This window comes from Phodopus roborovskii, unplaced genomic scaffold (assembly GCF_943737965.1).
Source record: "Phodopus roborovskii unplaced genomic scaffold, PHOROB, whole genome shotgun sequence".
In the NCBI taxonomy this organism is placed as follows: domain Eukaryota; kingdom Metazoa; phylum Chordata; class Mammalia; order Rodentia; family Cricetidae; genus Phodopus; species Phodopus roborovskii.
The window spans coordinates 65,260,239-65,287,664 of record NW_026126418.1 but is presented as its reverse complement, the minus strand read 5'-3'; the positions used below and the strand labels follow the sequence as shown (position 1 = coordinate 65,287,664).

The following is a 27,426-nucleotide window of genomic DNA, read 5'->3' as shown; positions in this document are numbered from 1 at the left end:
CTACCCCACACACCCCACCATATGAGCACACATACAATTGCCCTACACCGCTCACCCAGCATACCACTTATATATCTACACAACATACACAAACACACAGTATATATACGTACCACAGAGGCACAACACATCTCACACACTAAAGAAGTTCTTGTTCTAATCTTGCACACTTTTATAGACCCATCCTATGGCACACACACCACACTTCACATATACCACACTGCACATAGTACACATACACCACACATTACAGCTCACAAACACCTGTAACTCAAGCTCTGATGGGGCCCAACACTGTCTTCTAACCTCCACAGGCACCTGTACAAATGTCTGTACGTGCGCGTGTGCGCGCGCACACACACACACACACACACACTTTTTATAAAGTAGTAACATTTAATATTTTATAAAGTAACAACATTTTATAAATTAATATTTAGTTTAATATAATTTATTAACACATATTTAACATTTAATAACTTTTATAAAGTAATAACAATGATATTTAATAATGACACAGAAAACAGTCTACTGGGTACATTTTAATGAATTCCTGCAGGTCACTACAAAACTATGCTGAGTGATCCCCACACAGGATGGGGTGGTACCTGAGGTTGAAGGTTACTTTCCGGAGCACACAGCTCTGGAATTCTCTTGATGTGGACAATCAGCTCAGCTCCAGCTGAGGGCTACAGCTTGGCAGTACAGATGATAGAGCAGGCTCTATCCATGAATGTGGGGGTGAGGGTTGACTGCTGATTACCTGTTCAGACCCCCCCCAGAACACAGAGGAAAACACAGGTCACTCACACCTGTGATGCCTTGTCCCCGGGTTCTCCTTCATCCTTTCTCAGGCTGAGCCTGAAGGAAGTGATTTTTCTTGAAAAAGAGAAAGGAAATAAAGAAAGGAAGGAGGGAGGGAGGAAGGGGGGAGGGAGGGAGGGAGGGAGGAAGGGAGGGAGGAGGGAGAAAGAGCTGACAAACCCATGATGGGAATGTAAGCAAAGTAAATGGAAGTAACCAGGGCTGCAGCATATAGCATGAAGCTCAGAGGAAGGGTGTTTGAGCCAAGGAAAGGGAATTCTTTGTCGTGAGATGCCTAAAATCAGAAAGGGTTTTAAACAACGTTTAGGAAAAGACAGAGGTACATGACCGATGCTTAAACAACTGTCTGCAATATCTGTGCTTCGTGAATACTGCAAGTGTCCAGATAGGGAGCAGGCATGCCACAACATTCATTCCTTGACATGCCAGTCTCTCTGAGGGCTCAGAGGACAAGTCTCCTCACCACGGGCAAAGTATCCTCTCAATGCCCCTGGTCCCTGAAACTGACTCATATTATTCTCTGCTTTACTTTTGACTTTAGTCCAAGAGCTTCCTTGGAGTCATGGTTACTATTCATGCCCTAATATAGACATGAGGTAAAGGAAACCATGCTGGGTGAGGTATTAGCTGCATCTGAGATCAGACCAAGATTCCACCTCGTAGCAGCTGAGTGACCCAGAGCAAGGTCTATGTCCCAGGTGCCTCCAGACCCTGACTTTCCTGGGTACTATAGTAAATAAATGAGGTGGTCTATGGAGTATCCAGTCTTGCTGGCATTTGGTAATACTTAGCAAGTGACTAGTGACAGCTGCTTTTATCACAAGGATTCCTTACTTAGCATTCTCTCAAGATGATGATCCATCCACCTTAACATGAGGGCCGTAAGCAGGGAAGAAAGCCATCAGAAAAGAAAGCAAAACAAGGTCTCAGGTCCCAACTCTGCTCCTCCAGACACAGTGGGGGTAAGGGTTATTGAAATGAACCCAGGTCCACATGAGATTAGATATAGCATATAGCTTGTTTTGCTCAGAATGTGCCAGAGTGTTTCAGAGGACAGTTTGAGAGGTTGGGGACAAAAGTCAGGTTAGATCTCCTTAATCTTCTTTATAATTCAAGCCATTTCCCATACCTCCACTCAACCCCCAACCCTTAAGGTTGATGGTCCCTATGTTGGTACCCTGGGCACTGACAGGGACTGGGGAGGGTTAACCCTACTAAGAGCAGAAACCTCTGGCATTGTAGGCCCACAGAGGATACAGCCGGCCTGGACTTGGGTTTTTTCCTTGGCATGTCCCCAAGAACAGCTGTCATGAAGGTAGCCCACTTGGTGCCCTGGAATGGGTGGAAGGATTCCTACAACCTGACTCCTGCTGTCCTAGGCCGGATCACAGGGTCCTGGCCAGGGGAGGGCATTCCTGTTTGCTGAGCTGATTGCTCTCCATCTCATGGCAGGGGTATGTTCCCACCATGGGGCCTGACCTCACTCTAGCCACACCCTGGCTTCCAGAAACCTTCTTCCTAGGGAGAATGGTAGGTGCTGGGAAGAGGGAGGGACCAGGTTGGAATGAGCAGAATTGCTAGCACCTAATGCAAGGCCTGGGTCACTACTGCTTATTTCATCCTGCCAGCAGAGTGCCCTTGGTCAGGATAGCTTCTGCAGACTTGGTTTTCCCATTTGCAAAGCTGATTACAAGAAGAATCCAGCTCATTATTAGTAACTTTAAAAACTATTATTAGGAGAGGGAAACATGAATTTCCTCTCTAGCCCCTGTATAACTCCTTTAGTCATGTTCCCTTTTTCTGCTACCTCGGTGAGGACTTTTCTTATTCAGCAATAGGAGCACTAGCGCCCTCCCCCCCCCCCCCATCTCTAGCAGTCAAGGTAAACGCTGCCAGGGGGGCTACAGAACGGGCAAAGGCCCAAGGGATGTGTGCCAGGTCACATCCCCAGCCTTCCCCAACTGGACACATGCCATTGGTGGCTTTTTCCAAACTGCCTTTCCAGCCAGTGGCCCTTTCCTCTCACCTGCCAGGACCTGTATTTCTATTTCTGTTTTGAAAGCCTCAGGGAAGTGGATCAGAATAATTAATGATTGATTCTCAAGCACAGCCACCAGGAGGCCCCAGGGCAGGCTGCTGGCCATTTCCCCAAAGTGTGAGGACAGAGTAGAAATCCCATGAGGCCATGGCAGGATTGGACTTGTTCCTGGGGGAGCAAGCCGTGAGAAGACACCAGGTGCTCAGTGCATGTCTACTCTTTGCAAAGCAAATCCACGAAGTTTGCAGACTGAAAGAGGTCACAGCACTGGCCCTCTGTGTCTGCCAGGACCTCTGCTTCCTTTCTTTTAGGTCAAAGGACATCTGCAGTTCCTCTCACAGTAGCCCCCACCTCCCCATAGCTCTGCAAGTGCAAGCAAGCGCATGCTCACTGGCCCCTTTATCTTGAGGTTCTCACTCAGGAGGCTTTTGAAAAACTCATCCTGTTTTGGGGAAGGGATTAAAGGAACCGATGTCTACTGAAAAATGCTAGAGAAGTTTTAACTCTGCCCTTCTTGGGCGTATTGCCTCTGCCTTTGTTGTCTAACAATAATTAACTTTTGTACCTAGCTGGTTTTCAAAGGGCTTTCACATTTGTAAATCTATTCATCCTTGAGGTAGGCCTACCCTTTCTCTCTACCCCACTGCATCTCACATCCCACAGAAAAAGAAAATGAGGCTCGAAGGGAAGGAATGGACCCATTCCACACAATCTGGTCTGGGACACTCACCTTCTAACTCAGAGTGAAGTGTTCTCTTATCCATAAAGGATGTATTTTGGTCCAGAAATGGTCATTAAATAGGGGGAGATAGGCTATTATGGTGGGGGGAGTCTTATGCCAAGCCTGTCCTCTAGGAAGACTGCAGACTGCACAGGGAAACTTCTGTGCCTGCATGTCAAAGAGGAAGATGAAGTTCTGGGCCTCTTTTGCTGTGGTACTTGGAGTACCATTACAAGTTTGCGGGAGAAAGTACAAGGGTGGGTCATCTAAACTAGCAGGCACCAGGATTCCACCTGTGTTATCAAACACACATACTCATCCAATAGTCAGCTGAAACCTGGACTACTTACAACAGACCAAACCACCCAGCTCTAATCAGCTGGTATGACCAACTTGACCTGGTTTGCCAGGGGCAGCTCTGGTTTAGTCCTCGCATCCAGGGGCACCCAGAAAGTTCATTCTATTCCTAGCAGTGCCATGCTGCCAAAAGACTACCTTTTGAAAGCTCACCAGACCAATGTTGCATAAAAGTCCCAGAATATTATATAAACTCGAAAAGTTACCAACTGTTGCATAGGATTGTCACCATCACCAGGTATGGATGGGAGGTTAAGCCTAAGAATATTTATTTCCACAAATACTGAAATATGTGGTCAGAGTTTTCAAAGTCAACCAGCATTATTTATGATTGGCAACAAATTAAATTTTCTTGGAAAAACAGAGTGTAAAACTTGTAATTGAAGGAGAGAGAGAGAGAGAGAGAGAGAGAGAGAGAGAGAGAGAGAGAGAGCTGGGTGGTTGTGGTGCACACCTTTAATCCCAGAAGGCAGAGATAGGTGGACCTCTGAGTTTGAGGGAGCTTGATCTACAGAGAGCTCCAGAACAACCAGGGCTACACAGACAAACACTGTCCCAAAACACCAAAACCCAAACCAAAAACTTGGTTGCTGGTTAACAGTCCTGGGAGAAAAGCTTTATATGCACCAAACTGAAGAATGGGGGGGGGGGTTGTATTCTGAAATTCTTAACTAAAGTCAAAGAGAGGGTTGGAACCTAAAAACCTGAAGAAAAAGTTTTAGTAAATACATGTCTTTTAACATTTTTATTTTCCAAAAGAGCAAACTGAGACCAGAGAAGCTTTGTCCAGGTACCTGGATACTGCTTAATGACATTTCTTCTGTCTAGATTGCAGGAAATCAGTAATTAGAAGGCAAGGCATGGTGTTCTTACTTCTGGTTGGTTCTAGAAGATCAACCCTGCTTAGTGTCCTCCTGGCCATCTATGTCACCTGCAGCCTGAAGCAGGGGTGCCCTTGAGGCATGTGGGCCTGTTTATCCTTGATAAGTAGCTAAGTGCAGGTGAACATAACATTCTCATATTAGATTATTGCAATAACTTGCTGTTGGCCTAAACATGGGAGAAAAGACGACTATCTTGCTGGTCAGTGAAAAGAGTATTGGCCAGAATAGATGAATTAGTTTTAATGGTTATTAGACCTTTGGATTGGGTGGAACTTCTTAGGCTTTTCAAAACTGTGTGGGCAAGGCTTCTCAGACAGCCTGGAGTACTGCCTCTTGTGGAGAGGGGGCAGATCTGATCTCTGCTACGGCCTGTTCACCCCACAGCTTCCCCCAGTGAAAGAGTAGGAGCAGAGCTGCAAAATAGCACATGGGGTCCTTAGGTGCCATGCCAAGTATATATGGTCAAGTAAGATTACTTGAACCTTCCAAAACTATGGAGCAGCCTTAAATAACAACACAGGAGCATTTAAAACGGTGGTACTCAGGATGCTGTCATTTAGAGCCCTTTAACGATCATTTACAGACACACATTCTCTTTCTTTTCACAGAATGGCTAAGTTTCTCCTAAACTGAGATGTGAGAAAGGATAGGGGGGTTGTGAAATAACTGTTTTTTTTCTAATTGAGAAAGTAGTCTTCATACATAGGTTCATGCAACAACACATCTCCGTGGACACCCTAGTGTCCTCTCCCCCTCTCCTGGCTTCCTCCTCATTCCAGCACTTTATTCTACCCCTCAAGGCAGAACAGTCCCTCCTGACCCACAGGGCTGTCCTCTCAGCTGTAATCCTAAATCCAGAGATCTAGTCTAAGATTGCTGGTGGGTAGAGGGGGGCATGATTCATTGGCCTGTAGGTTCTTCAGAACATTTGCTCCCACAGGCTCACAATGTCCCCTTGAGTAGTGATTCAGTATCAAAGCGAGTAACTATGAGGATGGAAGTGGCAGCCATTGCCACAACTAAGGGCATCTTACCCCTTCCCAAAGGATTCCTTTACATCACAGAAGCCATTGGCTCCTGTATCATTGCCACAGATCAGCTCAAACCTTTCCTTTTTGAAGGCACAGGATAAGGTGAAATCTAAGCTCTGATGGCTTCCTTTAAACTCTTCTCCCACGTGCTCAAGTCCAAAGAATGAAAGAGACAGCCAATGGCTGTGCATGGTGGAGCAGAGAAGAAAGTGCTTTAGTAGTAACCATTTTCCTTAACATAGTAGTGGATATGTCTCTATGGCCCAGAAAAAAATGGTTTGATATTGATCAGGCATCTGCTCTAGAGAGGGCCACATCAGCAAGTAAGGACATCTTGCATGAGTGGGCTTCTACTCAAAGACCCATGTCCTCACACCGAAGTTCTCACCCACAAAGAAAAAGGCTGCTTCCCCGTGATCAGGGGCAGAGGAGGGTTGGAGGGTGTCACAGAGCAACCTTGAGTTCACTCTGGTGGTCAATGACCCTAAGAGTTTCCAGAGAACCACATCCCCAGGCCCAGAGGCTTTCATCTTCCACTCCCCCAGTATTTCCTGGCCTGCTGAGTTAGGACTCAGCCGCCCTCTCTTCCCTCCGCTGGAAACAGAAGCTCCAGCAAATGTTTCTAACTCCTGAGTCCACTCAGCCATGTCCCCCTTGCAAAATCCTCCCCTTCCCTCACCCCCCTGCACCCAGCCAGCCAATCCGCAGCCTGAGAGCCTCGCCAGACACATCTCCCAGGGCCTCGGCGGGATAAAACTGGTTGGCGATGCCAGGTGGATGGGAGCAAACTTCAGAAGGAAGAAGAGACGCCTGGGCCCTGGGCACCCTCAGGGGCAGACCCAGGCAGAGAGGGCCTGAGGCCAGCCGGCCAGGTATGTTGCCTAGGGGCTAGAAGAGAACTGGTTGGGAAACAGCTGGCCTGTGAGAGAGGAAAGGGTCCCAAGAAGACTAGCCCTTCCCCTCTCAAGTTACGTGGGATAGGGCAGGGGTAATAAAGGGATAGGGTACCTGGCTGGAGTTTGGGGCTTCCTGGGTACACTCCTAACCCAGCAAGCACATTCGCTAGGCCAGGATGAGGTTGGCCTCACTTCACCTCCCAAAATCCCCTACTCTTGGCACTCAATGAGAATCAAAAGACCTGGCTTGGGGAGGGGGTATGAGGTTGGGGCCTCAAGTCTCATGCCCTTTGCCCTGGGTTTATGTAGGGTAGCAGCGTGGCAGCTGGCGCCGCCAGGACCTGCGTAAGAAAGCCGCGAGTGTTCTGCAGGCTGCGAGCGACTCCCCGGCGATGCCTCACAACTCGATCAGATCCGGTAAGGACCGCGGAGGGGTCAGGACCCCCAGCCCTCAGGCCGCTGCGCGTCGGTGTGTGCGCTTGGGCGGGTAGGGCGAGAGAACTCATGCTACAGGCTGGTGGGACCCACCTGTGTGGGGGACACAGCTGGAGGCGCTTTGGGCCTGGCTCTCCACTGCCTTGCTGGTCTCCAGTTTTTGGGTCTCCCTCTGCTGAAGCTGTCCTTCCCGGCCTTGGTTTCTGAGAACCACAGGAAGCAGTGAGGAGTTATCTGTGGGGTCTCAAAGGTTTCCTTTGCACCCCCAACCATCATACACAGCCAGTGGGACAGGGTGGACATCCTGCACGCTCTCAGGCCTTAGGCCGAGCAGATTCTAGATTTGCGGCGACCCCTAATCCTTGGTCTTTGGGGGCATACAGTTCTTCCCAAGACTCTCCTAGGGCGCCGTGATCCCACCCCTCCCACCCCCGCCTCATGTCTCATCCTACGGAAAAAGGAGTCTGGGGACTGGGGGTCTGGGAACGGTGGCGCACTAAAGTCTTCTGGATGCCTTCCTACCTGGCTTGAGCCAGGCAGGGACTCAACGTTCAGGGCTTCCATTGGCACAGACAGACTGCGCCCGCCGCCAAAAGACCCCAATTTTCCTCCCCACCTGAGCCCCAGCCCAGGGCCTTCAAAAGCTCCCAAGATCCGTGCAGCTGTGCCTGATCCGCCCGCTCGGGCCAGGGCCAGGGTATATTCGGGGAAGGACCCCTAGGGTCCAGGCTGGCGAGCGTGGTGGACGACCACCCAGTCGCACCGCCTGTGAGGACAGCTGGCGGAGGCGCGACTCGGCCGGCCGGCGGTGATGGATGGAGCCTGGTCGGGAGCGAGGAAAGCGATTTATGGGGCCAGGGCGCATCGCGATCGATTTGGGCCGGCCAAGTGAGAGGAAATCAATATTTCAGATGAATTCTACTCGAATATGAAGTCGCGCTCAGCAAACGGGACATTTGTTATAATAAGGAGGGTCGGATCCCGCGCGCCGCGCGGCTGAGATCTTTATTTAGCTGCCTTAGCTGCCAGGGTCAGACCGTGCAGTCTCGGCTGGGATGGTCCAGACCTTGCTGGAAGGGATACCGCCAAACCCTTAGGGCTTAGAAAGGTTTCCTAACCCCGTTCGTTGTGAAGCAGCAGAGGAGAGAGCCGGATGCTCACTCCCCATCCCCGCCCGACTCCCAAAGTGAGACCCCAGCGATCTTAGCTGCCCTGGTCGACCTGGGGCAGCTTCAGGGACTGCGGCTTGGAGAACTCCCTTCGTTGCCCTGGCGCCACCAGTGCAGCTGCCAGGCACCCCTGATCCGGCTGCTCCCAGAGATCTAGAGAGCCCAGGTGCCTCTTTCTAAGGTCAGGGCAAGATTTTAGTCCCTGAGTCTTTTTAGTCAAACTAGCGAACGATAGTGGACATCGCCTCCGCGCCAGGAGCTTGGTTGTTTTCCTGGCCTAGCCGGTCTGGGGTCTGGTTGCAGCTAACCTCTCTGGCTAGGCTTTTGGTGTTTCGGGTTTACTCCCTTCGACCTCCTCCTGACCTTTCCGGTGGTGACAAGAGTGGGCACTCACAGACCTAGAATTTACGAGGATAAGCGAGACTCTTCTCAAACGCTGCTTTAAGAAATAAGGGTTTCAGAATTTTTCCGGATTGGCTTATTTTCGTTCTAAAAACACTCCTTAGAATAAGTGAAAATAAAAGACGAAAAGACAAAGGCACATTCTCGATCAACGACTGCCCCAGTTGCTGAAAGAAAGGCATTTTTCCTATCAACTCAGTTGTAGATCGCCCTTGGGTGGGAGTGTTTCCCGTCTGTCTCCCTCCACACCAGCTCCACACCAGGTAGTTTTCTGACGGAGAAGGCCGAAAGAGCCTCTTATTCTCTCTCCTCCAAACAAAAGAAGAAATAAACTGGGTAAGGAGGGGAAGAGGGACTTTGTCCATCCATATACCACGATTTTTAAAAGGAAGAAAAATGCCCAAAGGAACCCCAATAGTTCAAGTCTGTCCTGCATTTCTCTCCTGATCTCCGTGTAGGCAAAGCTAAGCCAGAGTTACTCTGCTTTTCTGATCATTTATTTGACATCATATTCCTTATTTAGAGAGGAATTCCAAACTGACCCTTCTTATTTCCTTTGAAAAGCCCATTCTTCGGGTTAAGCGGCTAGTCCACAAATCTGCTGGCACCTCAATTTCTGTCTGCTGCTGTGGAATCTGCGGGTATAAATTTCTGTGGAACAGACTTCAGAGCTCAAGGGTCTCTCGGGTTTTTGCCAGAGCCAGGCCAAACTAGGCTCCCCTGGTCCAGCCATCCTAGCTACCCAAGTAAAGTTTCTGCCGCGCTGGCACTCAGATTGAGGAGGGTCACCCTTCAACTTCCACTCATCCCAGGCGAATCTATACTTGCAGAAAGGTCTTAGCATCCCTACAGCTTTATTCTCAAGGATAGTTCGTACTGTGAGTTTATTATTTTGACATCTGTAAGTCAGCGTTGGGCTGAATGCTCCGTAAATCTGCAGGATTTTTTTTTTTTTTTTTTTTTGTTGTTGTTGTTGTAGCGGGGGACAAAATTCTCTAAAAGCAGAAGCGTAAAAAAAAAAAAAAATTTTTTTTTTTGAAAGATGAGTGAGAAATGAACAGCGGCACTTAAATACTAAAATTTAAATAGTACTGTTTCCATGGAAAAGAGAGTTTGGTTAAAAAGCAAGCAAATTGTCATTAAAAGTAATATTCAAAAAAACTTGTGGAGAAACTGTCCCCTCAGTCCGTCCCGAAAACACATCATTCTAGTGGCAGATGAGAAGATCAAGGCACCCAAAGCCGGGTGCCTCCTGGGGAAAAGGTGGAAAAGACTCAACTGGAATGCATCCGTTTCTTTCCAGGTTTCTTGCCTGGCTTGAGCAGAAAAGAAAAAAAAAAAAAAAAAAAAAAAAAAAGGTTTTCTTGAGAGGTGAACCCGTGTCTAGGAACATAAAGAGGTACTGGGGTTCTTCAATTCATCAATTCATCTTTGTTTTAGGATGGTCTAGCTTCCCACCCTCTGCAAGTTAATTAGGAGATAATTTAGTTGCCTTGTGAATTAGTTTTAAGATAAGTATCTTTTCAAGCGTTGTCACTTTAATTGCCCCACTGATTGATAAGAAGTAATTATTTCTAATTGACACTTTTTTGATGTCTATTGGACGCATTTATTTGAGACCTTTTTGGAGTAAAAGGAAAGTTAATTAATTTTTATCAACCTATACCTAAAAGGACTTTGTCATTTTTTTTTTTTTTCTGAGCAGGACAAAGGACAGGAAGGAAACAAATAAAAATCGAAACCATGGAATTTTAATTATTAAGAATCATTTTGGTTCAAGAGAGATCATCTATTAATATAATGAAACAAAACATTTTATGACAGCCTCAAGTCTCCTATTGCAATGAGGGTAACTATTATGGGCATACATTTTTCATGGAGGTACTTATTAGTAGCCCTTTGTGTACCTACTTCATTTTGGATCAGGTTTCCTCTGCTTTTTTTTTTTTTTTTTTTTTTTTTTTTTTTTTTGTGAAATCAATGAAACTAGGAATGCTTAGAACAGATAAAATCAGTTTTTGTTAAGAGCTAATTGTGAGTATGATTTACTAACAGTCATCTTTACTCTCTGTAATTATTGATGGAGTTGGGTGTAAAGGTGAAACTTTACTTATGGTGGATGACATGCTGTCTCATACTAAACCTTGGAGTAAACAGTTTAATCATTGACCTCCAGCACATTGTACTGCGAGAGAGAAAAAGACAGAAAAGAATAAAGAAAAAGAAAAGAAAGTGAAAAGAGGAAGGGGATGGAGGAGAGGGAGGGAAGGAGATGGCTGGAAGTGATGGCAGTAGACCATTTACTTAGGGAAGAAGGTGGACCCTGTGCAGGTGACCAGGATCTTTGATTTAAAAATAATAAATTAAAATCCTAATTTCAGAACTCATTCTTTTGAACATACATTCTCTACTATAGTCCCAGAGACATCTGTAAACATCACCTCAAGCTCTCTATTCAATATTTAAAAAGAGGCAAACTCCTGGGCAGCCAACTGGTTACAACACTGGGCATCTAGCTACCAGTGTTTTGATTTGAAAATCTATGAAGAGAACCCCCCCCCCAAAAATGTACATTGTGTTCTAGGAACATACACAAAGATATGGGTGCTGTTTTTATTTGTTCTGAAAGCCCCGTCTCTGGTCTCTGTCTGAATATCCATGTTTCTCATAGACAGACTTGTGACTTATTGATATATGAAGATACTCCTGAATTAACCGCTCTCTCTCCGTCTCTCCCTCCCTCCTTCCCAGCACACCACACACACACACACACACACACACACACACACACACACACAGTTGTGCACCTCAAGAAGAGAGAAATATAATCATGCAAAATACACTCATGTCAGGTTAATTTCAGCCTGTGTCTTTTTCAATCATTTATGCAAAAAATAAAATCTTGTCTGCTTTTAATTCTGTTTCTCCAAGATTATGTGGAGCAGCAAGAATGAGGAAACATTTCAAATGAAAATGAAATTTAAGACGTACAAACAGCAGATAATATCACATACCAACCTCACTATTAGTGAAACTGGAAAAATATATAAATAATGCAAAAAAAATCAGCAAGGGAGAGTTTAGTAATGGAAAATTCCCCCGCAATTAAATGAAACAGTAATTTAGTGGAGATATGCCTGAATGAATTAGCATTTATTAATTGGCTTTCATAAAAACAATGTGTGTGTGGGTGCATGCGTGCGCGCGCGCGCGCGCGCACACACATGCACACACACACAAGGGTAGTGTAGAAATTATAGATCCCCTGCAGGAAAAGTTGCTCAAATGTTCAGATCAAATTATGCCCTTATCAAATTCTCTCTCTTTTTGTGTGTGTGAAAAATTCCAGTTCCTTCACAGGCAAGTTTCACCTGCACATAAAGAATTTGCAGTAAGGAGAAACCTTCTAGAGCAGAAAAAATGAAACTTCCCTCTCTCTTTTATTGATACATTATTAAACATGAAGCCAAGGAGGCACACACTGGTGTATTTCTCTCTACTTTGCTCAGGAACATCTAAACAGGTCAAAAAAAAAAAAAAAAAAAAAAAAAAAAAAGTGACCTGCCTCCTCTGGGGTACAACTAACTCAGGCAGAGAAGTGGCTTTGTGGTTTTGGTCCTTACCCAGACTGCTAGAGCATCCCCCTTCAGCACAGGCAGGAACTATAGTTTGTAATGTCAGCAAGGCGCTTGCCAGAGTTGACTGGTGCATGGATGTGTTTACTTTCTCTCGCCACAGTTGGTCTGTCTTCCTTCAGTTCTAAGCATTTTAAAGCCACTCTATCAATCCAAGAAGTGCCAGAGTTCTCAGCTGAGAACTCTGAGAGTCTGAGAATGAGAGAGGTGGGGGATGGGGAGGTGGGGAACAGAGAGAGAGAAAGAGAGAGAGAGAGAGATTTAAAAGGAGGGAGCATGAATGAGTTCCCATTCTGAATTATTATTTTGCCTGTAAGTTGATACTTGGTATAAGCTGAGGCATCTCCCCTCCTTCCCCTCTGAGCTCCCATTTCCTTCAGAGGTGAAACTTCAGGGCCCCAAAAAACTTGCTTTAAGAGAGTGCACTCCAAAAACATGAATGTTTCTTTTTGGATTCAGGTGGCAATGCCTTACTTAGCCCAGGTTCTTTGGGAGAAGGGAGTCAAAGTGAGGAGGCAATGTTAAATGGGTCTCTTTGAGGTAAAAAGTACAAAGAATAGCCATTAGGGGGCTCTGGGCTCCTGAAACTGAAAGCCCAGTTCCCCAGTCTGCCACAGTAAATCTGGAATTGGATATTCCAGGTGGAAAGGGTTTCAAACTTTTTTTTTTTCCGGCACTAACAAGGTGAGGAGAGAAGACTGCCCATGGCCAGAGTCAGGCTAGCAGGCCTACCTGATTTCCAACCACCACCCACCTCCCAACCACTCCCATGGCCTCATGGGGACCCCGTGATCAAATGTTTATTTTACAGGGGTCAGGAAAAAAAACAAAACAGCAACAACAACAACAAAACTCTTCATGGCAAGGTTTTTGGGTAAACCCTTCATTCAGGTCACTAGCTAGCTTTGCCTCGACTGAAGATCTTTTCCTAGGAATGGGGTCTGGGTAAAAAGCAAGCATCTTTGTCCAAGATGACGGTAGGGAAGTTTCGGTGTCCCTCATGAACTCTTGGGTCCCTTTTCTGCATTTATTCCTAAAGGTCCCATTCCATAGTCCCCAAAGCCATATAAGATTCCAAGCATGTGTGGGTTCTGTGTAGCCATCTTTGCAGCCCCTCCTCTTCAAGCAGTGCTGCTTTTGTGGCAAGAAGGAAAGTCAGTCCCCAAGAGGCAAGCTTACCCCAGAGCTTAGTGCCAGGAAGCTGAGATTTTGATCTCTGAGGACTGTTACAGGTGTGGCACTGTACTGAGAACAGGCACATCCGTCATATTTAATTCTCGTGACTTTGCCTGACAGGTATTTCATGTACATTTCTATAGAATTGAAGGAAACTCATGGACAAAGATCTCAGTCCATTCTTTTTCCATCCAAAATCCAGATCATCAAAACTTGGTAGCAGCAGATGGATGGACCAGTCCACACTTGGAAACTTGATAGAAACTCAGTCAGAACACCAGGAAAGGGGCTGCAGAGCCTGCCTATACCAGCAGGGACTGTTAGAGGCTTCAGTCTGTCAGCTGGTCTCCTCCTCCATGTCCCCCAATCTTCTAGCAATTAACTAAAATGTGTTTGTCTGCAGCATGGCTCTGCCTTTCCATCTGTGAGGTTAGGGAACTGTCTCTTGAAAGTTGCTGTGGGGAGACAGAAGGGTCAGCTATTAGCCAAAGCAAAAGGGGTCTTCCTTTAACACATTCCTCCAAAACCATCACAGCATCTCTCTCTGTACATGAAGAAGTGCCACCCTTGGGCACCTTAGAGAGTTCCCATAGGGAACTTCATTCCCTTCTGTAGCAGCTCAAAACCTGAGTGCCTGGGTTCACTTCAGGAGCAGTGAGTATCTGTGATAGAGTTTCCCTGTATCCAGGAAGGCCTTCAGGGGCCAACACTGGGCAATCAATCTTATGGCTATGTAGCTGGGATCCTGGGGACTGGAGCTCTTTCTCCAAGTCTAGTTTTGCTTCCTTGTGGCTTCCTTGGGGGTCTCTCTCTCTCTCTCTCTCTCTCTCTCTCTCTCTCTCTCTCTCTCTCTCTCTCTCTCTCTCACACACACACACACTTTCACTCACTCAGGGCATAAAAGCCAAGGTTTCTGCTCCTTTGGAGCCTCTACAGATGTTCCTTTTTTAACAACAGCTTAAAATGGGACATGTTTTAACATCTTAATTTAGCTGCTGAGCTGGTTACACTTTTTGTGATGGTTTGATTTAAGCAGAGAAACTGGAAGAAAGAGCATACCCCTCATCTTTAGTCCCTACCCCTTCTCTCCCTCCTTCCCCTTCTCCCCTCCCCTTTTTCCCTCCTTCAGTCTCTCTCTCTCTCTTCCTCTTTCTGTCTCCAGCCACAATGGCCATTGGTTTTGCCTTTTTCACTTGTTTTCCTAAGTGGCCTTGGAGTGACCTGGCAGTTAGTGCTAATTAGTCTGCTGGGACATAATGTCACTGTCAGAAAAGGGCAGCAGACCGGTCTGGCTGAATGACGCATCTAAGAGGGAAATAGCTTAATCTGCTGTCATCCTGTGAACTGTGTGTTTGCACACACCCAACCCTCTGTTTGTGTTGTAATTTTTATTCTTTAGTGTATCCAATATCTGAGGAGGATAGTAGAGCTATTATCCCTGGGATAAGCACATCGGCTGTGAGGTGTCAAGAGAATGAGGGACACCGGAAATGACTGTGAAGCCAGGGTCTTGTTCCAGCCTCCCACCATCGAAGACCCTATTCTGCAGGCAGCAGGAGGGGATTAAGCCCTGGAGATTTTGTTCTTGACCTGGGGCCTTGCTATTTTCTTTCTATGTGACCTTAGACAAGTCTGTTGTCTTTTTGGCCTTGATTACTTTATCTGTATGAAATTGGGAAATGTTTCAGGGTTTCAAGGAGGCAGTATATGTAAAACTCATGTCCAAATGAATATATATATATATATATATATATATATATATATAATATATCAACATAAATATATATTCAAAAGAAATTAATATCCTCACCATGGCACATAGTGGCTACTAAAGATGTCTTTCTTTTTCTTTCTCTTTTTTCCACTTTAAGAACTAGGTGGTAAGTGTCTCATGACTTTAATCCCAGCACTCAGGAGGCAGAGGCAGGTGAATCTCTGTGAATTCAAGGCCAGCCTGGTCTACAGAGTGAGTGAGTTCTAGGACAGCCTGGGTTACACAGAGAAACCCTATTTCAATGAATAAATATTTATTCATTGAATAAATATTGAATAAATAAAAATTTATTCAATAAATGAATAAATAAATAGACTTAAGTAGCTCAGGTATCAGAGGGATAGCATGAATTTCTGATGCCCTTCCCTCTACCTTCTGAATATTCAGGTTATAGCCATGAACCACAACTGGATTATGAAGTGGTGAGGATCAAATCCCAGATTCCTGTAACCCAGGCAAGCACTCTTAAAAAAAAAAAAACAAAAACAAAGCAAAACAAAACAAACAAACAAACCAAAAACCAAAAAACTGAGCTTTATCATTAGCCATAGTAAAAGAAAAGTTCCTTATCATGGCCACTGAGGAACTGAGTGTCCTGAGTGTCCAGACACATTTCCAGATATCACACAGTTTTAGCAGGTCTTCCAAGATTTCAAACGGAGAACTTGAAACTCAGAGCTGAAATTTTGTTCTTTTGTAGATTTAGCAGAGACCTTTCCCTATTCCACATAGACAAAACATCCGAAATAGGAAGGTTACTTGGGAAATGTCCACTAAGATGCCCTCAGCCACTGTGAACCGTTGTAGCTAGAAAACCATTTCTTGCTTCATTTTACAAGAAAGCTTAGTCACAGGAGCTCTGAGCTTTCAATAGAACAAACTTTCTGTGGACTTTAGGTTGGAATCCAGGGGTTCTCAATCAATGAGTCATGACCCCATTTGACAAACCTCTATCCCCAAAAATATGTACATTCCAAATCATAACAGTAGCAAAATTACAGTTATGAAGTGGCAACACCAGTAATTTTATGGTTGGGGGTCAGCACAACATGACGTGCTGTATTAAAGGACTGAAGCATTACAAAGTTGAGCAACACTGTGCTAGGGTCTTAATGGAGTCTTCCCAAGGGCCCCCGTGCCTTAGCAATTATGCTGTGTATGCAGCTAAGACGGACATGCAAACATTTGTCTTAGAAACTTGTTTTTAATACAGACAGACCCATACCACTTAGTTTTTAGAAATGAAAAATCACCCATTTTCTGATTTCTTCCCTTTTCTCCTCCCCCCTCTTCTCTATCCACCTCTGTCTTCTATTTTGCTGCTTTGCATAATAATAAGCCAGTTTGAGCCTGATGGCAAACCCTGGTTGACATTTAAGTCTTAGTGAGTACTAGTTGCTGAGTTCAGCTTGGCTTCGCCCTTTTCACTCGAACATTGACTCTGTTCCTGAGAAGCCTCAAAATGGAGGTGGCGATTGTGGGGGGACTTCTCTTTACTCACAGAGCCATCTTATGAAGGGCATCTGATTCTCACTCTGAGGTAGAGGTGGGGAGAGGGGGTGTGGGCAAGAAACAGCACTAGAGTCAATCTAGGAAGCAGCTGGAATCTGAGAGCCAGAAGTTTATTTCAGCTTAACTAGCCTACATGGAGTGCCACCTACCATGATCAGGGCACCATGCCAGCGATGGTGGCATTTGTGGCCAGGACAAAAATGGTGAATGGCTGTGCTTTCATCATGAAGACATGGGAAATACATGCTCAAGGCAGGGAAATAGATTCTTGTGAATACCTTTAAAGGGAAAAGACCCATAGAACCAGGAGGGGGATAAGCAGACAAAACAACTCAGGGGTAGGTCAAGGACAGACACTGACAAACAGGTCAGTGGGGAACACAGGAGGCTCAGGTCATTTGTCTTGAGCAGCCACCAGAGAGCAACCACATCATCACTGCTGGGATAAACCTTCCGTGGCCATCTGTGGCCTGGTGGATCCCTGTGGCCATCTGTGGCTTGGTGGATCCCTGAAGCACTCTGCTCCAGAAAGCTAGCCTGGGAGCCTGGGTAGGAGCAGCAAGCTCCAGGGAAGTCTATACTGGAGTTTCATCTCTACATGGCTGGACATCTCAAAATGAGACAGAATTATAGGTGCCAGGATCCTAGACAGATGCTCACTTCTGCAGAGCTAAAATGCTAGATTCTGCCAGCTTCAAGGAGTTTTTTTTTTTTTTTTTTGGCTTGGGAATACCTGATGTTCCATAGCACATTCTGCTCCTGCCCAGTCTGTGCTTTGAGTCCGTCCCTCTAGAAGTTGTTTTCTGTATCATGCAGTGTAGACACAATTGTTCTTTCATTTGAACACTGATTCTGTGCTGGAGAAGCCTCAAAATGGAGGTGGCAATTGTGGATGACTTCTCCATACTCACAGGCCCATCTTATGATGGGCATCTGTTGCCACCCATCACTGGCATTTGAAAAACCTCTGACTGTTTGCAGACTGTTTTTTCTGTGTTTGTCTATCTGCCCCACACAGACAGCACCCACCTCTAGCCCAGAGAATTTAAGTTTCCCTTTAGTAAAGGATAAAAGGGTGTAATTAAGAGACTGGCCTTTAGTGTCACACATGCCCAGCTTTAACGCTCTTTCCAACTTCATATATTGTATGAGCTCAGGAGCTCTTTATCCTGTCAATCAATTGGTACCCACCTACTGCCCGTATCTGATCTATCTTCAGCAGACCCTCTACCTCCTGTAAAGCATTCTATGATTCCTTCTTTTCCTCTGATTCCCCCATGAAATCCTAATGCTGTGTTTTTCTGGCTGTTTGTAGTCTACTTTGCATATGGACTATTCATCTTTGTGGCTCCTACATTCTAAGCTTGAGCTATTGGAGGGTCTGTCAGGACACACACACACACACACACACACACACACACACACACACACACCTGCATAGGATTCAATTACACCAAATAGTCCAACTAGTGTTAAAGTCAAGGGGAGTCACAAGTGAGGCTCTGTCATCACATTGTAGTGACAGGAGGCTGAGGGTTTGCACACCTGGATGCAGGTCCTACAGTCCTTGTGGCAGATCAGGAACCTCTTCTAAAAAATCAGAGCTTTCTCAGACAACCTTGTGGTACACCCTAAAGTGTGATGAGGGTGGAATAGAGGCTTTAAGATGAGAGAGTGTCATCTATGGCCTGTTCTGAGTGAGCAGGATTTGGAAAATGAACAGAGAGGGCCTCCCTCACAGACTGAAGTCCAGTGAGTGCCCCTGAGACACATAGACATCTAGATGCACACATATTAACATACATATGAATGCACACACATATTAACATACATGTGTTATTGTACACATAATAACACACATTAACACACACATATTAATGCACACAAGTATTAACACACACATACCCCTGAAACTCACACTTAATACATGGACACACGCATACAACCAGACCTGGAACTAGAGAAAGGATAAAGATGCACAAGCCACTTTCTTGTGGGCTCATACAAGGGCATAGCCAGTTCTGAGAATGAGTGAATGGCTACTTAAATCTTATAGTCTAGACACATGGACATTTTCAGTTTAGTTCTCCACCTCGGATACACACACTCACATATGTACCACATATGCTGGCCGATATAAGTTTACATAAGACATACTGCTACCTTCTTACACACATAAGTACACTGGGAATAAGACTATACAAAGCTTAGAAACTGCCCAAGGAACACAGGTGATAAATGGGACAGAGAAGTCCCTCTATTCCCAGAGACTCGTAGAGACTCAGCTATGCAATTACACGTGTGACTGATAAGTCCTGGTTGAATCCACAGTTGACAAGGAGATGATAATAGATGGGGTGGGAAAGTAGAATCCAAACTACCCAGGATCTCTGCTCTATACTGTGGGTTCATTTATAAATGAGGAAATAGCCCATACAACCTTGGTTTTGTAGCTTATGACTTTAGATCTGAATAGAGGAATATGTTTTATCCAGCCATGTCCTAATTTCCTGACCCCAGTGCCTTACAAAGTTAAAGAACATGGATGGTCATGGAGGTTCAGTAGACACTCGCAGGTTCAACGTTATTTTTGTCAGTTGAGGCTCAGGAACAGGTGATCATTTGCTAGCAGCCACCTTTAACATCACTAGCTCTTTAGAGTTCTTGGTGGATCTTCTCTGATCTGGATAAACTCACTAGTGGCAATTTCTGAAGGACTTACTCTTTGCAGAATCCAGATTTTTTTTTTTGTACCCTAAGGAGGAAGCATTGAGCACACATTGTCCAGACAGGATCCTCTGCTCTCATCTCTAACATTCTGCTCTGGTTTAGAATTCTGGAGCAACTACACCCAAGTTTATGCAGGTGTCTATTGGATAAAACCTTAAAGGGAACAGGGAAGGTTAGCAAATCTCAGAAACATGTCAGACCAAGACTGCTGAACACATCCACAGAGCAGTGTTTATGATTATTGCAAGCAATATGATTGACTTGGAAAACAAGTAATTATCACTTTCATAAGTCTGTAATTCTCAAAGAACACTTTCTTGTAGGTGAGCAGTCGTGCACATCCATACAACAAAGCCTAAAGTGCTAGCAGGGGACAGTGCATTTGTAGACAAAACAGCTTTTTCTACTTATGAACTTCTATGTCTGTTCTTTGGGACCCTGGATCTAGGATCTGATTCAGCAGTCCTGTGAACTCACTGCTTCAAGGTGTTTGTTGCAGAACAGTGGGACCGTCCTGACTTGATACATGTCAGAATAGCTGGTATTGGTGTGAAGGGTATTGTTTGATGTCCACAAAGAGGTTATGCCTCTCTGATTACATGTTATAATGAGATCCACATGCCTCTCTCCATCAGAGAGCATCTCTGGTACTTGCTCTGATTTTCCCTAACAATGCCCCTTCTTTCTAGGTATATGATATAGTTCATATATGTTGGTCACTTAAGGAACAGAGTAAGGTAGATACTGGAGTAGGGCCTGGCATCACTCCGCTTCACAGGCATGTACCCGCTCATCTGTTACATCTGTGCAAGCTGCTGTGGTCTCATTGACTCAGCCTCCCTGGTAAACACCTAGTTTTGTTTCCTGTTGCTGTGATAAAATATCCTGACAAAAGTAACTTAAAGGAGAAAGGGTTTGTTTGGCTCACAGTTCCATTGCAGAGAAGTTAAGGCCCTTGAAGCTGTCAGTTACCTTACACTCACAGTCCAGAGCAAAGAGCAATGAATTAATGCATGCCTGCTAGTATTCAGCCTCCATTCATATAACCCAGAATCCAGGGCATGGTGACAATCATGTTAGGTGGGTGTTCCCACCTCAATTAATGTAACCAAGATACCTGAATCCTTTCACACAAACAAATCCACAGGCTGAACTAATCTAGACAATCCTTTGTTGACACTGTCTTTCCAGGTGATTCTCGATTGTGTCAGGTTGACAGTTAAAATTAATCACAAGACCTCTCCTTGAGATTTCCTCTGAAGGTCTTGTCATCCCTGAAGAGACCCTCCCAGAAACCCATGGATATTGTGGTTTCTTTTGTCTCCCTCTGGAGCTCACACACATCTAGGTCCACTTTATGGGAAGGCTCCTAGTCCCAGCCCTCCATTCTCCTATGGGAGCCTCTCACTGACCCATTTCTCTGCCTGGTAGGTGCTCTGTTGGTACCCCTTGTCTCAGGTTGGTTCCAGCTCATATAGAAGCATCTACATATCTCCTTGCTTTCTGATTTTGACTCCTTATTCCCTGTCTTGTTACCTTGGCTGCCCAGAGCATACTCTGCAAACCCATAGGCATGACCCATTGGCATTTAATTCCATTTGCCCAAATCCTCTCTGTGTACCCTTACCTGACTATATATTCCCAGGCCATGCAAGCCCCAAGTTTTAATTAAAGAATTTTTAAAGAAGGGTTAACATTAAAACATTCAGTTAAATAAATAACTACCTACTAAGTCTTTGAGTGTTGCTGGGTCAGGACAAAGCTACTAAAGGGGACAGCAGCAATAGCAACAGGATTCATTCTGTCCAAAATCCAGTCTCTTGATCCCCAAAGATGGAGCACTGAAGACAGAGACTCTGAGGGCTGCCCTGCCACAGGCAGTATTATCAAGACTGGACACCTCTGCCATCATGCTGACATTCCAGAGATAGAAAGGCAAAGTGGACTTTCATCTACAGCCAAAGAAAGAGAAGGCTTCGGTCCACACAGACACAAAGTGCTGAACAAGGGGGAGAAGGAGGCAGGCTAAACTGTGACTTGTGTATGTAGCAGAGAGAGGGCCAGAGGGGAAGTCGCACAGTAGAGGTGGGGAATTCTGGGATGTGTGTCTTTGTGAAGGAGCTAGCGATGGGAAGATGAACGATGGGTGGGCACAGAGCAGACATGGGGGGATTCAATAAAGCCAGGCTGGCATATTCATTCTATTCGGCCACCCCAAAGTCTGCTTACAGAGCACTCGACCCACCTCTTCATAAAACTTCCATCCTTGCCTGGTTGACTTCACATTTCTGTGTTTGGCACTTCTCATGTACCTTTTTCTCTCTTGTCGGAGTCTGTTAGACTTTGTGATGTTTTTATTAAGGGAACAGCTGTGGCAGTACGTTTTGATAGCTAGATTACTCACGTTATCAAAATGTTTTGATTTCTCTCCTCTCCTGGCACCATTCCAGAAAAACTTAGCCTGGTGATTTTCCAAAATCATCTTGGATCCTTGCTTGTGCTCCCTTTTAATCCAATTATTAACAGGTTGTCGTCCCCCCCCCCCCCCCGCCCCCGTCAACTCCTAGTGTAGGACCTGAGGCACTCCCTTCCACCTTGCCCGCCGTATTTCTCAGTATTTCTCTATGCAAAGCCATGCCTTAGCAAACTCATCATTGTTTTCCACACACACACACACACACACACACACACACACGTGCACGCGCGCGAGCACACACATGTACATTTCCACTTCCAGACCTTTGCCCATTCAGTGCCAGGCCCTGGTCACCATTCCTCTTCCCACAACTTGACAAAACTTTGCTCAAATCCCACCCTTCCAATGAGATTTTCAGATACCCTCAATATATTTTGAGGAGAGGGGTTTGAGACAGGATTTCTCTGTGTGACAGCCGTGGTTGTCTTGGAACTCACTCTGTAGACCAGGCTAACTTCTGCCTCCCGAGTGCTGGGATTAAAAGTGTATGCCACCATAAGCACCCGGTGATACCCTCAGTCTTTAGTGACTATCCTGTCTGGTTGCCCACTCCATCTGCTCTGTTGACCTATCCAGAATCCAGCTCCCATTACCAACTCCAGCTTTTTGATTGCGGTATCCTGTCTCTGAGCTAGATGAAAGTAAAAACCCTTTCAAAACTTTCAAATGCCCAGCACATTGTACAGAATCTTATATGTAGTGAGGGCTGTGTGAATTCTCCAATAACATATTTGTCATTTTATTAACTGACTAAAGGTTTTTCAATGTAAAGCATACCTGATTTTTTACCATGTGATACGATATAATTACTTTTCAATTTCTTTATAATAAATGACAACCAGGAAACTGAGGAAACAAGGAATGCAGCCCTCTGGAGAACCTGCCATAGCTACTAAGGTTAGGGCCACTCCACTGGAACACCCTCTCTAGCCCTGGGGAGGTCAAATGCAGGGCACCCATGTTGGATTTTGAAGGCCACTGGAAGTTACAAACATGGGCAGACATGGGCAGTTCTGAACCGGGAGCCAGCCTGGTGGATGTAGGCTGCTTGGCAGGGTGTCTGGTTAGATTAAAGGCAAGCATTCCTGTGAGGACAGAGGATTTCTAGGTTATTGTAGGCTAAGACTCAAACCACAGTCAATATCTGGCATGTAGATGTGTAGTCAAATGCTTAACAAGAACGTGCCAAATCCTCTTCTTCCTCCTCCCCTTCCTTCCTCCCATTCCTCCTCCTCATTTCCCCTTTTCTAGTCCCCTTTTCTTTCCCTCTCTTTTCCTTCCTCCCTTTTCTTCACCTCTTTTCTTCCAGCCCTCACACCCAGCTCTATTCTTCACACCTACAGCAATTATTTCAGTAGGTCACTGCTATATGCTTTAACCACAAAGACTCATGTTTTAGAGGCTTAGTCCCTTTAGTGGTTAATTTTCATTGTAAACTCAGCTCATTTAGAATCACCATGAAAATACACCTCTAAGGCCATGCATTTCCAGGAAGATTTAATTGAAGAAGGGAGAGCCACTCCAACTGTGGGCAGCACTATCCCATAGGTTGGGGTTCAGGGCCAAACAAAAAGAAGAAAGCAAGTTGAGCAAAAGTACTCACTTCTGTTTCCTGACTGTGGATTCAGTATGACAAGATACCTCATTTTCCTGCCGTCCCCATCATGGTGAACTATATCTTCTATCAGCCAAAAATAAACCCTTCTTTTTTTTCACATCAGTGAAAAAAATAAATAATATAATCCCAAGTGATGGGATCACTGGAGATGGAGCCTAAGAACGGTACTTAGCTCGTGGGTGCACTTCCATCTTGTCTCAGGGAAGTGGGTTACTGTTTCAGGAATTGGTTGGTTATGCTAACTGTACCAGTTATGAATAGCTGGTACAACTTGAGGCTACCCCATGAGTTTAGCATCTTCTACATGTACCCTAGTAGGGACCCTGTCTGACACAGGGCAAGAGAAGAGGTGTATGTTGGGACTTTGCTGTGCCAATTCACTGATGCTCGTGGGGGGGGGTGCTCTACAAGATAAAATATCAAGAATGAAGACCAGAGTTTGGCTTGAGAGGGAAACAGTGATGACAGAGATGCGGGTGTGATGTTTAAAGGGATTTTCCTCTGAGTCTTTCTTGCTTGAACTTGCTGTGCTAAAGGACCCTTTAGAGGGAAGCTAGGAGATAGCCAAAAGCATCAGAAGAGTGTCTCACAGGGGACTTGCCACCTTCTGTGTTCATTTCAGAGTTAAAACCCCATTGAGGAGGCTAGAAAGATGAGTTAGCAGTAAAGAAAACTAGCTCCTAGAGGACATAGGTTCAATTCCCAGCACCTGCATGGTGACTCACAATCTTCTGTAACTCCGATTGCAGGGGATATGACACCCTCTTCTGGTCTCTGCAGTCACCAGGCATACCATAAGATGCACAGACATAAATTTAGGCAAAACACATCTATAAGCCCAGCACTTGGGATGCTAAGACAAGTGCCAAGCCTGGGTCACATAGCAAGACACACACACACACACACACACACACACCTATACATATACAGACAAAACAAATCAAAAGCCTATTGGTTTGTGTCTTAGTTTGCTAGGGCCATGGTGACAGAATACCCAAACTAGATGGCATAAACATCATAAATTTCTTAGCACATGGTTCTGGAGAACAGCAGTTTTAAGTCAGGATGTTACCAAAGTTGCTTCCTTCTTCCTTCCTAGTTGCTAGTGTGCTGGTAATCTCTGGTGTCCCTTGGCTCATGGCAGCATACCTTCAGTCTTCATATGCCCCCCCCATCCGCCTATCCCTGTGTCCGAATTTATACTATTGTGTATGGCATGATCATAACAGATGAGTGTCCATCCTAACTATCTCATTTTAATCTCATTATCTACAAAGGTCCTGTTTCCAAATAAAATTACATTCTGAAACATTGAGGGTTAGGACCTCAACATATGAATTTAATGAATAGGACACAGTTCAGCTTATCACAATATAAGTACCACATGTCAGAGTCTTGCTCATCACCGCTTCCCTAATCTTGACTGTAGCTCATTTGAGTCCTTGTGACACCAAGCACAGAAATCGAGGTTTGAGACTGACACAGAGTAAGGGATGTCAGCACTTGTTGTCCAAACCCTTTCTGTTGCTCTACAGTGGAGGGTGATTTGCTCCTGATGTCCAGCACAGAACCCCATATGAGAGCCTCAAGAATGGATTTGAACTTAAAAAGATAAAAATAACAAGCAAACAAGCTGATGAGAGAACACACACTCTTTCAGGGTACTCCTTGGTTCAGAATACACTCCACCCAATCTATGCCATCTCTTCTACTACAAAAGCACCAAGATCCCCAAAGGGGCCTTCATGGGCAGAAAATGAGCAAGTCAGAAAACAAATTCTGTCCTGGCTCTGCAAGGAAGCACACCTGACGTTAGGTCATCTCTTTGCTGGCAGGCACCCTCAGAGTAGCCTGAGTATGCATGGTACATGTCCCTTCTGCAGACAGTCGGTCACAGCAGCCTGCTCCCTCACTACAGGGGTTACATAGGCGCCCTTGTGATCCTCTGCGCCTGTTCTCATCTTCTTACATCAGCCTCAGGGCCACCCTGCTGGTGTGCTATGTAGGAGGCTCAACCTTAGCTTTTTCTTCCTCTTGGGAAGCTTCTGACCTTAGCCCCCGAGCCCAAGGGCAGCCCTGGAGTGTTAGGCCTCTGGGATCATATGCTCTGGAGACACCTAGACTCTGACTCTGCAGGGAACTCCATGTTTTTATTTACTTATTTTGTTTTTGTTTTTTGTTTTTTTTTTTTTTTTAATTGTCAGCACTCTGGGTTTCCTCCTCTGGAACCAACACCTGTAGGTTGTATCTGTTCATCTCTATCCCATTCCACTTTCTTCAGCAGCCTTGAGTGTGGTCTTAGATAAAACAATCCCCTTTGCTATGGCTTCAGGTTCTAGGTTAGTGGCTGTCATGATTATTGTAGTGGTTTGAAAGAAAATGCCCCCTAAAGGAAGTGGAACTGTTAGGAGGTGTGGCCTTGTTGAAGGAAGTATGTCACTGTGGGGGCGAGCTTTGGGGTCTCTTTTGCTCAGGCTTCCCTCAGTGTGACAGTCAGTCAACTTCCTGTTGCCTCTGAGTCAAGCTGTAGAGCTCTCAGCTCCAGCGCCACGTCTGTCTGAGTGCTGCCATGCTCCCACCATGGTAACTTACTGAACCTCTGAAACTGTAAGTGAGCCCCTCAATGAAATGTTTCCCTTTATAATGGTTGCTGTGGTCATGGTGTCTCTTCACAGCGATAGAAAACCCTAACTAAGACAGTTATGGAAAACACAGATGGGAGATTTTGTTGTAGGTTTTGCTTGGTATGTTGTACTTAGAAAGGCAGGTCTTCATGTGTTCCTACCTGTACAACTCAGGGTGGCCAGATTTCCTGCTGTCCTGCCTTGTCCAATCTTTCATCCCCTCTCACCCACTCCACGGCACCTCTCCCAACTTACACATACAGTCTTTCTAATTGTGTCTGACCCTAATTCTAGCCAAAGCCCACCCTTTACTCCTCCCTATGCTTGTCAATCACATCCCAAAGACAAAATAACCCAGAGCTGGAGAGAAATTGAGAGATGGTTTGGTTAAAAAAGGAAAGCCTATTTTTTTCTACTTTGTGATTGAATTATATTTTAGACTCCTCCTTTATCTGGCCTCCTAGTCACTGTAGTTACCCCAACTACAGTTGTGTGTCTTCCTTCTTCCCCCTCCTCCACACTACCCCCCTCCACATCCTGTTGTCATCTTTCTCTCCACTCTCATTTTTTCTGTCCCTACTAGGGGTTTTCCTGGCCACCTCTCATTTTCCTCCTTACCCATCTCAAAGTGAGTTTTAAACGCCTGCTCAGTAAACTCAAGTATGTAACCTTGTAGCAGAGCGACAGAACTTAGTGTCCCAGCAGGACATGATAACATAACTTGGGTTGTTTACCATGTACTAACCCCATTTACAGATGCACACGCTTCACACACTGATCCCCCTCACCTAGTGTACATACACACACTGGGGGGTATCCTCCAGGTCTGTTTGGTGGAAGGCAGGTGACAGGTTCAAGGGGTCCATAGTGAAAGGGTCAAAAAGCCTTAAGGTTTGGTAACATAGTAAAGGTTATTAATGTGTATGTTTCTCAAGCCCAGAAGTCATCTGAATACATGTTACAGGTCTCCAAGAAATACAATCAGAGAGTGAGCACTCATTGAATTGAAATCTAACTAATTGAAAACTGTTTTAATATCAACCCATTTTCTTGAAACAAACAAAAAACCAAAACCAACCAAACAAGCAAACAAACAAAACCAAAAAAAGAAAACAACAACATA

At 45.2% G+C, this 27,426-nt stretch overlaps 1 protein-coding gene across 4 annotated transcripts in view; it reads left to right on the top strand.

Annotated features, from left to right (window-relative positions):
* The first annotated feature begins 6,577 nt into the window (after positions 1–6,577).
* Pax8 (paired box 8) overlaps positions 6,578–27,426 on the top strand; it is a 57,019-nt gene continuing 36,170 nt past the window's right edge. For all 4 annotated transcript variants that reach the window (XM_051184753.1, XM_051184751.1, XM_051184752.1 and 1 more), the window contains exons 1-2: positions 6,578–6,728; positions 7,062–7,169. In XM_051184753.1, coding sequence (XP_051040710.1) covers positions 7,145–7,169 — 25 coding nt within the window. In that variant the 5' untranslated portion in view covers positions 6,578–6,728; positions 7,062–7,144. The remainder of the gene's footprint in view (positions 6,729–7,061; positions 7,170–27,426) is intronic.